General features: G+C 31.0%; 1 protein-coding gene across 1 annotated transcript; it reads left to right on the top strand.

Moving 5' to 3' along the window:
- Positions 1-2,496: 2,496 nt before the first annotated feature.
- On the top strand, positions 2,497-9,202 carry LOC100812229 (transcription repressor KAN1). The gene is made up of 6 exons (XM_003544310.5): positions 2,497-4,223; positions 4,559-4,635; positions 5,171-5,216; positions 5,587-5,752; positions 8,490-8,589; positions 8,690-9,202. The coding sequence occupies exons 1-6, from the start codon at positions 3,335-3,337 to the stop codon at positions 8,804-8,806; spliced, it is 1,395 nt and encodes a 464-aa protein (XP_003544358.1). The 5' UTR covers positions 2,497-3,334; the 3' UTR covers positions 8,807-9,202.
- The last annotated feature ends 4,091 nt before the right edge of the window (positions 9,203-13,293 follow it).

A 13,293-nucleotide genomic window follows, 5' to 3' on the forward strand; every position in this document is an offset into this window, starting at 1 on the left:
TCTGACTTTTAGATCAAATGATCATATAAGAGTACCAAATCAAATATTGTACCAATACGACTGTGATGTCTAACTCATAATCAAACAGATGCATTATATATTAACGTGTATCTTTTAAATTCTTAATTACATAAAATCCTCCTTTTTTTTTCCTTATTGCAAAAGGCCGTCTCCCCTCCTTTTACGTGAAATAAGATTAAAATAAATCATATTTTATAAATTAAGTTAGAAACTAAAATATTATTTTTATAATGTTGAAGATAAAGTTTTTTAGTTATGCTTACAAACACTTTCAAAAATATATAGGAACAGGAATTTAATTAATCATTGTAGTTTTAGTTTATTTCAAGTTATTGATTATTTTATAAAATTAAAAAACATTAATTATTTTGTAAGTTTGTTCTTGTCTTTTCTTGTCAAACACAAACATAATAAAAGAATAATATACTTAAATAAATAATATTAATTTATATGATCAAATTTACTTTTTGTTCTTTGACTTGAATTTGGTCATTAGTTCTAACTTTATTTAAAAATTAAATACATATTTTTCTAAAATTGAATATGTTCAATGGCTTTCGTAATCTTTGTATAAAATCTTAAACTACAATTATTTAAAAATGAAACAAAATAGCCATTTATTTTGACTATGCTAAACTGAAAGTACATTGATTAAATTATAAAAAATAAAATAAGAGAGTAAATTTATTTATGAAATTATAAAAATTCCTGAGCATGCATGGAGAAGACAGAAAGTCTTATTCAAGGTCTTATGTAACTATATGATCATGCTGCTGGTTACTATTTAATATTTGCCATTATACAATGAACAATACGAATGAAATGATATTTAACTACTTTTCTGTACATGTTGGGTAAAGACCATTTATAACCACAACGCGTCAAAAAGATAACAGAGAGATGTAAGAGAACGGTTGGAAGCGTTGGCAGGAAGAAAACAAGGTTATTAAATTAGGAGTTTTGGAGAGGTAAGGAAAACTATTTTATTTTAAATTAAAAAATTATAGTAGAAATATTAATAAAATAAATAAAGAAAATTAATGAACTCCATTGTACCCAATTTGATTTCTTATTTTAAAAATTATTAAACCAAAATATACGTACTCAAATTTATTAAAAAAAAAAACTCCAAGGAAAAAAGAAAATTAATGAACTTCACTGTACCCAATTTGAGCATTTAATGAATCCCACAAACAGTGCCTCTGAATTAGTGTTTTCCTTTGGTAACATTGGAGTTGGTGGCACTGGGACACTAACTATAAACCTTCATTCATAACTGCTTGATTAAAAAACCGAGACCTCCAAGAGCAAGCTTAGAGGATTGTTTGTCATCTACGGTGTCAGCAATTAAAGAAAGGGGTTCCCGATAAAAGAGTCATGGATTGCATATTTTTTTATGACAGATAAATTATGATTATTTTCGATTTAGCCTAGGGTTTTGGAAACCCTAGCACATCTTCAACTGTGGTCAATGCTAAAGGATTTTCAATCATTCTAATAGAAAGTGGGCATAGCGTCAAACCCGGACTTAATTTTAAATAATTTTAATTCCTTAAAATACTCCTGATTTTCTAAATTAATAGTATTAAACAATGGGAGTATCTTATCCATATTATAATTCGATTTTCCTTACCAATCTTGGAGTAATGGTTCAAAAAAATAATAAGAAATGTATATTTCTAACATAAATTTGTAATAAGAACATGCTATTTTTGTAAGGAAGAACATGATATTTATTGATTTCTTAAATAGGAAATATATTACTTCATCATTTTTTGGTAGTTATTACTACTTATTTATTTACTATCAAGAAAATTATTAGAAATATAAGAATATATAACAAAACTCTTTAATTATTTATTAATTTTTCAAGAAATTAAGACAACAAATAAAGGGATACATTTGGAACATGAATTTATCTTTTAGAATAATTTTAAAATTTTTGTTTACATGGAACAGAAATAAAAACCAATGAAGAAGCCAACGAAAAAACTGCGTGTGTTTTTAACACTCTTTGATAAGCCAATCAGATGTTTTTGTTTGTGTGTGAGCGTTTTATTGTTGTTTTATTTTATTTTAGTACATGCATGGAACATTACAAAATTCCCATACAATACACCGTGATGAGAAATATAAAATTGTAGGAAACAAAAGTATTGTCCTATAGCTATGCATTCCTATTTAAGCAAGAAAATGAGACACTACTGATTTATTTACTTCAGGCAATAATAACAAATAAACAAATATTTTTTAATGTTCTTGGTAAGTCGTGTCCTTAGTACATTGATTCAAAAACTAAAATGAGAAAATATTAGTATAAAAATTATATAAGAGTGTTAAAAAAGTAATATAATTTTATACATTTTAATAAAAAAAATTAATTTTTTAACCAATTTTCTAAAACCTTCAACATCTTTTTATATATTAATGAAATAATGAAGAAAGAGAAGAGCAGCGAAGAGAGTGGGGGAAAAGGAATCACATATGACATGAGGGAAATCCAAAGTGACCCTATTTTTTGGTACTGTTTTGTGGGTTTTGAGTTTTGACTAAAGAGAGAGAAAAAAAGAGAAAGAGAGAGAAACACCTTGTGCTGCTGTAGTATCTTCTTCCTTCCCCTTCTTCTTCTACTGTCATTTTCCCATATATACTCTCGAGGAAAACAAAACCCAAATCCACCTGTTTTCCTTCCCATACCTCTCTGGATTTTTTTGTTTTTTTTTCTTCTAATTTTTGTTTAATTTAATTATTCCCCTTTTAAAATTCCATATTCCCTTCTACCTCACTCTTAACAACAACAATCTCTATCTCTATCTGTCTCTCTCTTACCTCTCGCCACATTATTCACAATCTCTTGATGAGCATGAGCATGTTTGTTTGCAAAAATTTCAAAGACTCACTGCTACCTAGTTAGCTCCTTTTGCTTCTTAGCTTAATTTCTCTCTCTCTCTCTCACCACTCTTTCCTTCACTTCCTTTAAGCTTCTTCAATCCTCTTTAAGTTTTCAATAGGTTGGCCTATGAGTTAGCTTTCCAGATTCTTTTCTTGGGAGAAAGATTAAGAAAACATAAAGGAAAAGAGAAGGAGCTGGTGAAGATAACAAAGGGATTGTTATGTTACAGTTACACAGTAGTACTACTCTCCTCATCATCAGGTTGTGAATATTGCACTTTTAATTAGCCTTGTGTCTTGTCTCTCCTGAGCAGTATCAAAATCTGATATCATTTTAATAAAGGAAAAAAAGAAAAGAAAAAGAAAAGCTGTTTCATAGGATATATATTTTGTATGCATCAAGCCATATCCCATAAAGAAGATGACCTTGGAGGGGATTTTCATTGAGCCCACCTCAACCACTACTGCTCCTGATCTTTCTCTTCACATAAGCCCCCCAACCATCTCTTCCTTGAATTCCAATTATGAACCCCATGAAAGTAATTTCCCTTCAAGAACTACTACTGTGTCTCAACAAGCCCACACAGAACTCTCTCTTGGAAGAAATTTCACTTCTGAAACACCAATACCAACACCACACAACCCTTATTATCAAAGCCAAAACCATTTCCATCATCTTCACCACCACCACCACAACAACAACAACACTAGTACTAGTGTTAATACAACAAGTGTTGTTACAAGTACTACCAGTACTACTCCCTTGAATCACATAAACTATGGAGTTTCATTGCTTGATGTGTCATCATCAGACACCTTGAGGCCAATCAAGGGGATTCCTGTGTATCACAACCGTTCATTCCCTTTTGTGGCGACCATGGACCATGCTAGAGACAACTTAAACAACAACAACAACAACAACAAGGATCATTACCATCACCACAAGATGTGCTTATATAATCATCACAACATGCCTTCTTATCCCTCTCTATCTTCCTCCACAGCTACTCCTTCTCCTTCACCTTACTTTGTGGATCCCATGTCCCTCTTGAACAACGGCTCCACCATGGCGGCGTGTAGGGCTGCCACGGCCACAAGGTTTAATGGGTTCTCCGGCGATGCTTTCAAATCTCATCATCCATTGCACCAATATGGGGTCGGCCCTTCAGAAGCCTCTTCTGGGTTCATGAGATCAAGGTTTCTGCAGAAGCTTCCCAACAAGAGGAGCATGAGAGCCCCCAGAATGAGGTGGACAAGCACCCTCCATGCGAGATTTGTTCATGCGGTTGAACTTCTTGGTGGCCATGAAAGTAAACATTACATTTCTTTTATTAATTTTCTCCCCTTTTAATTTTTCACAAATATTCTCTATTTCAATATTCCCTCTTTTCTTATTCGTGCTGAATGACTTGTGTAATTCATATAATCGACTTAATCTGATGAGATAAAAATTTGTTGTTGCTGATGTTTCCTTTAATCCCCTCTCGTTTTTTTTTAAATTTTAAGTTGACTTTATATTAATTTTATTTTTCTACATGTTTTCTTCTTTGCTTTATTATTGAATTGAGATTGTGTACTAGTGTTTTTTTTCCCTTTAAATTTTAGGTTTTTAACTATCTAATGTATTTGGATATGTTGAATTTAGGAGCTACTCCAAAATCAGTTCTTGAGCTCATGGATGTGAAGGATCTAACACTAGCTCATGTGAAGAGCCATTTGCAGGTACTATAGTTTTCAATATCTCTAAATTGTTTCTGTTTCTCATTCTCTCTCTCTGTGGGGGTCGGTGTTTGTTGTCTATCTATCCTACTGGCACGGTAACCGATGCAGAAAGGAGTGAATGTGGGAGTAGTGTGGATGAATGAATTTAAAGTCTTTAGTCAGCTGAGTAGGGAGCCTTTAAAGTCTGAGAAGACCAGACAGAAAACAGTTTCTGCTATGAAAGAGAGAGAACAGACAAAGATCATCATTTTCCAATAATACACCCTTCTCATTACAACCTCATCAAACATCAACCTCGTGATTAATGAGGTTAAACCCAGCCAGACAAATCCCAGAAGAGAGAGAGAATATGAAAAAGGGATCTAAATGGGAAATGATTTTATATTATTCTTTAATTTTCTGTAATAAAAAATTTGGTTTTTTTTATTATATATACAATCTCACGCAGTCACGCACGCTAATTAATGGATTTTCTTCCAAGCATGGAAAAGCCTTTTAATATAATGCCTTGTTTTTGTTTATGGCTTGTTACCAGATGTATCGAACTGTTAAGACCACTGACAAGCCTGCGGCATCTTCAGGTAATTCGTATTGCTTAATCCTCAACTATTTTTTTTTCTGTTTTTAGCAGCCTTATCTTTTTCTTAAGCATGCACAAATTAATATAGGTTTTTTCATATAATGGAAATAATGCCACTCCTTGTTCTTCTTTTTAGACCCTACAATTTTTTTTACTACTCCCTGTTAATTTTACCGCTAACTATTCCTTTCTTCTTTCTCCTCTCTTACTTTTACACACAAACCCTTTAAAAAGGGATTTTATCAGATATGTTGAACAAGACTCCACGTTAGTCCAAAATAAATTATATGTAGTATTAAAATGCATGCATGCATATATCATACTAATGTATGCATATATGAAATTTTAAAAGTTTAACTTAATACTGGCAGGCCATTCAGATGGGTCTGGAGAGGATGATTTATCTCCGATGGTTAGCACCGCCGATCGTGGTGGTCTCCGACAATTTCCCAACCACAGAGGGCGGCCGGAGTGGGCGGCACAACAAGACATGGACTACTCTTCCACCACCACTACTCTATGGAGTAATTCTTCAAGGTACTACCCTTACCAATTTCCACTTTTATATTGTTTGAGACCATAAATTAATTTATGTTTTATGTATATATCTCTGTGTGGTGTGCAACCTGTTTGGACGTACATGTTTGTGATTGTGCTTTATTTGCTTTTTCCTTTGCATGGTATCTGATGGATATCAATGCAATGCAAACCCACGTCCACCGGATTCTTTTTTTATGAAGAATAAAAAGGGTTCTTGTGTCAGCTTTTTCTTTGCTTGTGTTTGGTTGTTTTCTTTCTTTTATATATCTTTTGTACCTCACCGAATTCTTTTTCGCCTGAGATGTATATTGAAGCTATCATATGACGTGTATATGATAAAGGAAAGCTTCAGGACATAATCAAACGTTAATTAGGATAAAAGCAAAGCACCCTCAGCTACATGCACTTTATCTTTTCTCCTTTGGAGAACAATTTGATCTATATATATTAGTTATATGTGCTTATTAATAAGTCCTGCTACTAGCTACCATTTATGCTGCTTATTTGAACATACCCAAGTGTTATATATGTATTATGGAATCCTTATTCTCCACCACGGGAGATCAAATAAAACCCAAATAATAAATTTCTTCGTTTTGAGTGCCATTAACTTCAAATTGAATATTCTTATTAACAATGTGTATATTGAAATCACATTATATAGTACTGGTCATGGAGGAAATAACTATATTCTACACTTTAGGTGTTTTATAGCTTAAAATGGTACGGTGATGCTTTGTTTTTTATTTTTTTACTAGACCATGTTAGGAGAGGCCCCGCCATGGTGCCTAGCTAAGAGATTCCTGTTAGGGGTCCTGGGAGAGGAGGTCAGAAAGATAATAGAATAAATATTTTATTATTAGAGGGTCTTTGACTGTTGAATCTTGTTATATGTACATGTCTTAAAGATATTTTGTGAACCATAAAGAACCATATGGAACAACTTGCACGAGTTATATTGTTAAGAAATACTAGTAAAAACAATAAGAATCAAATAAATATATTTTTAAATTTCTAATATATTAATTAAATATACCTGACTTTCTAGTAAATACATACATTTTATTTTTTTAACCCGTATTGTTAAAGCAGTAGTTAGCAAAATTCTTACTATAACCTTAAAAATTTAAAACAACTAGAGGAAACTCTAGAGATTTCTTTTAAAAAATAATTATAAAACTTGATTCATTGATTATACAAATACACATGTATCTAAAGTAACAATTTTTAAAAAGGAAGCAAAATTGAATGCTCAAGATATGCAATAAACTTCAAGGCGATAAGTTGACTCTGTTGCGTGATAATGAAGCTTTTGAAAAACATAGGATCCAGAATTTCTCTTACCTGAGAATATATATATATATATATAGTTAGGTAGTACGTAAATTTCTGATATATTAATTAAATACTGTCTTTCGAGTAAAAACATACATTAACTTGAATCATTGATTCATAAAAAAAATACACAAGTATCTAATTTTTTTAAAAAGAAAAAAGAAGTTAAAGTGGATGCTCAAGATATGTATACATTAAACCTCAAGGCGATAAGTTGACTCTCTTGTATGATAATGAAGCTTCGAAAAACATAGGATCCAAAGTTTCTTTTACCTGAGATTACATAGATAGTATGTAAATTTCTGGTGCGTATGTGATTTTTGACTTTTTCAAGTAACACTATTTAACATGAATAGCAAGTGCAAGTTGGGCAACATAAGACATGTACCTTTATGCTGTGCCTGTTATAAACCATAACCGCTCAAAATAACAAAAAAGCCACATTTTCACTGTTCAAGAGCTGTAGCTTATTAGTGCCTATACATCTCTAAATTTGTCCGGACTTTAGCCTAACAGTTCCTATTTTCACATAGATTTATTCCATATTTGAGTCAACATAAAAGCAAGAATTCCTTTTAAGGGAAATAAATTAGTATTCAAAATGCCATGTCTTGGTGCAACTGCAACCCAACTCAGCTTTCACATAGAGCCTGTACTAAAAGCTGAAAACCCGGAAAACATAGCCTCTATTATTGAAATAATGTGGAAGCAATTATGATTGAATGGTGTCAAGTCATGAAACAATTTTTTTCAGAAAAAAATGCTGGCCTAGTAGCACATAAAAAACTTGATATACAAAATCAGTACTACGTAGCAGCAACAAAACTATATATGCAGCATTTCCTGGGCTTATTATTATCCCTCTGTGTTATATCTAAAGAAGGATATTGAAGATCATCTCTTCTAACATAACATTTTAGATTGAAGATGTTTATTGTAGTTGACTCCTTAGTTGAAGGCAAACATCTAATTAGTTAAGTGCTTTTTTGTTGGTAGTGTAAGTTTAATTGCTGTAGTGAGAATATAGAAATAGAATCATTAGAACATATTTTCCTCCGTTTGAATATCGTTTTAAGTTGGACGGCTCATGTGCTTGCTAGCTACAAGTGGATATAGAACAGTAGAAAATTCTTAAACTATTGCAAATTGTTTCGGACATATTGTGTGTACGCACATAGTTATGAGCTGAGGATATACTATTGATGATCACTAGAAAAAAAAAGAAAGAAGATGTGAACTGGTAAAATATAAAGATCAAAGATATAAAAAATATTGGTAAAGTATGTGTAAAATATATATATATATATATTTCCACCATTTTCTACCATACTATTTTATATGTAACACATTTTTTGTTGTTCTTTTTGGTGACTTCTGAATTTCATGAAACTGATAACAGTTGTGGGGAGTCACGGCTAAGACCTAGTTCTAACGACATAGATGGTCTCAGATCACCTATCCTCCATTCACAAACAATATCAGGAGGGCATCAAATTCAGGTATTCAGAGATAACATTTGTTTGTAAAGTCATTAATTATTTTATTTTTAATGCATATATATGATGTTAGAACAATATATAGTAACAAATAAACTTACAGGAGTGTGATTCAATCCAACTCAAGAGCAACATGCCAGGTTCTAATTTGGAGTGCAAGATCCCAAGCTTGGAATTCACATTAGGAAGACCAGATTGGGATGGCAAAGAACAAGCCTAGCTAATAATTTTGATAATTGGTTCCCTTGCTTAATTTCTTTTAATTTTGCAATTTATTTATAAACCATGGTGACAACTTCGTCATCTTATGAAATGTAGAGCTAATTATTTAGATAAATATAAATTGGTGTCTAGGAGAGGAAGAAAAGACCCTCCGTGCGTAGTTCTACTTAGCTAGCTTTCGAGAAGTGTTTTTGAGTTTATGAACAGTTTTGTTTATATTTTATTTTGTTTTTATTTATTTGTGAGGATGAGAAGGAGGGAAATTAAGATGTAGCAATTAACAAGGCTTGATGAACAAACAGGTGAGATGCAGCTGCAAAATGTAGAAGAGCAATGAGGGAGGGATATTGAAACTAGGGGAGGAATAGAAAAGTTTAATTCCTTTTTTTTGGAACTAGTTTGTTCTCAGTTCTCTCCTCTTCTCTATATTTTATTTTTTAAAGTTTATCCCTTTTAATTAGTTGCTAATGTTAAGAGAATAATCTGCATGAAATTTTGTTTAGAAAAAATAAAATAAAATCTAGAACAGTAATCCTTCCGAGTAGGGAGTTAATTCTTAATAAATCTCATGAATACAATAATTAAGTAGACAAATACTAAGCCCAGGTCTCCTAAACTTTACACGTATGAGTGTTTCATGTTAATTAGGAAATAGATCAAATTGATCTTTTTAATTAGCTTGTCCAGATCCACGGTCACAATCCTAACTGGGGTGGAAAGCGTTACTGAGTTTCTTAGACATTTTTATTTTTGATGTTTGTATTAAGTGTAATGACTTAATGTGTTTAATTTTAAATGAAATTAATTTTATAGAATTGATTATTGTACAATTAATTTTGATATATAAAAATAAAAATTATTTCTATTTACTTCAATTTTATTATGATTTTTTTATTTTAATTGATTCTACTATTATTTTGAAAACAATTCAAATATATAAAATTTAGTTAAAATCAAAATTGATTCACCTCATCATAATTTACCATGATTTTAAGATTGTCCAAACAAATACTAACTAGTCCTCCTATCTAATATATTTATATTTAAAAATTACTTGAAAATATGCACATTCAGCTTTTTTCTTGTTTTTTTAGACAACGATGCACGTCCATCTTGAATGACAAGTATGAAGTATTACAGGTTGTCAATAGTTAATCTCTGTCAAATATGATCCGTCATGGAGTTTTTTCTGTTAATTGTATTTTTTTAACGACAAATTAACTCAAATTAAGAAGATCCGAATCTACTACTCAATCTACTCTGCTCAGATCAATTAAATGTTGGTGTTTTTTTTTTTTTACATCACATTGTTGTCCATTACAGTTTATTATCTTTTCTTTTCTTTTCTAAATATATACGCATAAGAAAAAGTAAAAGAATCATTTTTCTAAAAAAAATAATCAGGATTACATTTTACTTCAACAATCAGTCATTGGTAATTAAATCTATTTATTTATACAGTAAAATATATTTGTATTAAAATGATTAGAAAGATAATTTAAGAATTTAATAATACTCCATAAATATAAAATAAAATTGGTTGCATAAATAATATTTTTTATTCAATACATGTATAATAAATGTTAGTTTTTGGCCACATATATATGTTTTAGAAATACGTATAATAATTCTCAAGTTATAATAAAATATACATACATATGTGATGTGATGAATAGTTAAAAAGTATCATAAAATTTCTTTAAAAATTGATATTTTTTTATTTTATTGTAATACAATACTTATTTGTTTTATTATGATTAATTTTATTCCTATAAATTCTTATTAAAAATATTTGAATAAACTTTGTCTATTATAAGTAAAAATCACTCATCTTTAATTATAACCGGAGTTTAAAGAGCATATTATAAATTCTCATGATAAAATTCATCAAAAATAATTTCATGGTAAAGCATAGATTGAAATATTCATTGTATGTTATAATTATCAATACTCTTATTCTTTTTTAATAAATAATATATATAAATTATTTTCTCATGTTTATCTTATGTTTTATTTTTATTTTTATAATAATACATCCTCAATTAAATTTAAAAACATACAATTTAACATACAATTTATATTTGTAGTTATTTAATTTATCATTCAAAATACAAATGATAATATGATTAGACCTAGGTAAATAGGTTTGGACTCGTGGGCTACCCGTGAAACCCGCAGCCTACGTGATATTTGTAGTTATTTTTTTAAGCCCGTTTAAAAAGTGAACTTTTTATCCTGCCTCGTATAACCCATGAGTTAAATAGGTTTTATCAGCGGGTATTTTAATCTCTATTAAAAAAAACAAAAATAGGATGTTGTTTAACAAACATGGGTGTGTTTTAATAAAACTAAAATCCCTAAAACGCAAACCTAATGGTTAAATTCCCAATTCTCGCGAACTTAGACTCTTCTCCTCTAATGGTTAAATTCTCAATTCTCACGAACTTAGACTCACCATTTATTTTCTTGACTTCTCAATTGGAATAATTTCCGGTGTAAGTTTCTAAAATCAATGCTTCAAAAATCAAAACTCCTTATTTTGTAGATTTTCTTATTTTTTTTTTTATCTTGCTAATCATTCGGCTATATAGAGTAACATAGTTTTTTGATTTTTCATATGTGGTAAAAAGTTACAAATAATAATCGAATGGTATTGCGAAAAAAAATGTAGATAATGTTGTCTTAATGTGATTAAAAAGGTAAATTACATAATTAAATTTTTGTCCATCCATTTTTGAAGACTGGTGGTATTTACTGGATAAAAATCCAAGGTCAATAAGTGAAAGACTCGACCAATAAAAAAATCTATCAATTTCTCAATTGTGATTTGCCAAAACCCTTTATTGGTATGTCCACAAGGTTGATTCTGCATGCAATCTCAATGAATATCCAATCCCAGCATTCATAAACAAACTTTCTTCGGTCTCTCTGTGCAAGAATGAATCTGATAGCTGGATATAGTTCACTTGTGTTCTCTGTTTAATTTACTTATTATTCTATACAAAACCATGCATGTCACGTTTGGTGATTCCTCTTATGCTTTAAAACTAGTTTTTAGAAGGTTTTGGCTTGCGCCACTTCCTTTCAACTTCCAAGGCACTAGCTTTCTCTTGGCTATTGATCTTGGATGGCTGTCTATCCAAGACTTTTCTCTTTTGTCTTAATGTCATTAGAGTCTCAAACGCAGTTTGTGTAACTCACATCTGAGAGAGACCATGTTTTCTTCAATGTCCAGATTCTTCTCTATGCTTGATTGGGTGTGGAGTAGTTCTTAAGGTCAAGTCAGCTGAATTTATTTTTTGGCATATAACTGTGGTCCTTCAGAATCATTCTTTTGACTTTTTTAGGTTCTTGATAGTATTAAGGTTTGCTTCCAGGGGATGGTATAAGGCTAAGGTAAAAGGGTCCAACCTATTTTCTGATTGGTATTAGTATACTCCTCCTATTTGATGTGTTTGTCTTAGGACTTGTTTGGATACAAGTCATAAGATCTTTTTGAGAGTTTCTCTTATAAATATAGAACCTTTTTCAGTAGAAAAGCTTTGAAAAGTTCTCAAAAGCATTTCTATCCCTGTATCCAAACAGGCTCTTAATGCTGAAGCTCCTGAACGTTTTGTTTGTGCATTACAATATTCCGTGTACCCTCTTTAATTCATCTTTATTTGCTTACAAAAAAAAATCCCAACATTCAGAAGCGCTCAACAGAAGCATAATAGTAGAAACGACGCTATCATTGTGAACTCTGCACCATTTCAGATAATTTTCAAACATACACACATAAAATTGCATGCCTGAAATGCCAAATAGTAACCTTCAAATTAGTTTTCATTTAAACAACAATAGAGTAAATTGTTATAACCGTACGTACGTTATGTTATAATACGACCCTGCACTTAGCTTTCAACTACCTATAAGATGTCATCAACTTTGCCAGAATATTTGACTGGTAGCTGCTCTAATATTGCATAAACGTTCTTACTCACACACATGCAGCAATTACAATTTACAACTCGTTCCAAAATTACATCATTTACCACAGCAGTCCAATTTCATGAATGCTACAAGTTTTACAATACCAGGTTACAAAGTAGCTAAATAAAGAAAAAGAAAAAACACCTGTTTTTCCAACTAAAAAATTGAAATTTGAAGCACAATACATACAACCAGGAATTTTATCAACACTACTCTGACTAAAATGCACAAAACCAAACCTTGGCATTTTTATTAACATAATACAAGCATGCTATTGAGAGCCACTGAAACTAAACCATGAGCAAGGTGAAGGATAAGACACTCTACTAGTCAACAGAAGAAGCTTTTGCAATTCCAAAAAACATGCATGTGTAAAATTTGCGCACAAGCTTCTATATGTGACCAGCACCTAAATTGAATTTTTGTGTGCAAGGTTGCGGGTGCCCCAAGCAGCAGAGTAAGTAGTAATTGCAGAGCCAGTCACACTCAAAGATTGCTTTGCCAATCCAAGGC

This window comes from Glycine max, chromosome 14, assembly GCF_000004515.6.
Source record: "Glycine max cultivar Williams 82 chromosome 14, Glycine_max_v4.0, whole genome shotgun sequence".
NCBI lineage: Eukaryota > Viridiplantae > Streptophyta > Magnoliopsida > Fabales > Fabaceae > Glycine > Glycine max.

What these genes read in the sequence shown, in the direction of transcription:
- LOC100812229 (XM_003544310.5), top strand. Translation starts at nt 3,335, where the DNA reads ATGACCTTGGAGGGGATTTTCATTGAGCCCACCTCAACCACTACTGCT. An exon ending in ATGTGAAGAGCCATTTGCAG is followed by an intron (nt 4,636 to 5,170) that starts GTACTATAGTTT and finishes GCTTGTTACCAG; the next exon opens with ATGTATCGAACTGTTAAGAC. An exon ending in CAAGCCTGCGGCATCTTCAG is followed by an intron (nt 5,217 to 5,586) that starts GTAATTCGTATT and finishes TAATACTGGCAG; the next exon opens with GCCATTCAGATGGGTCTGGA.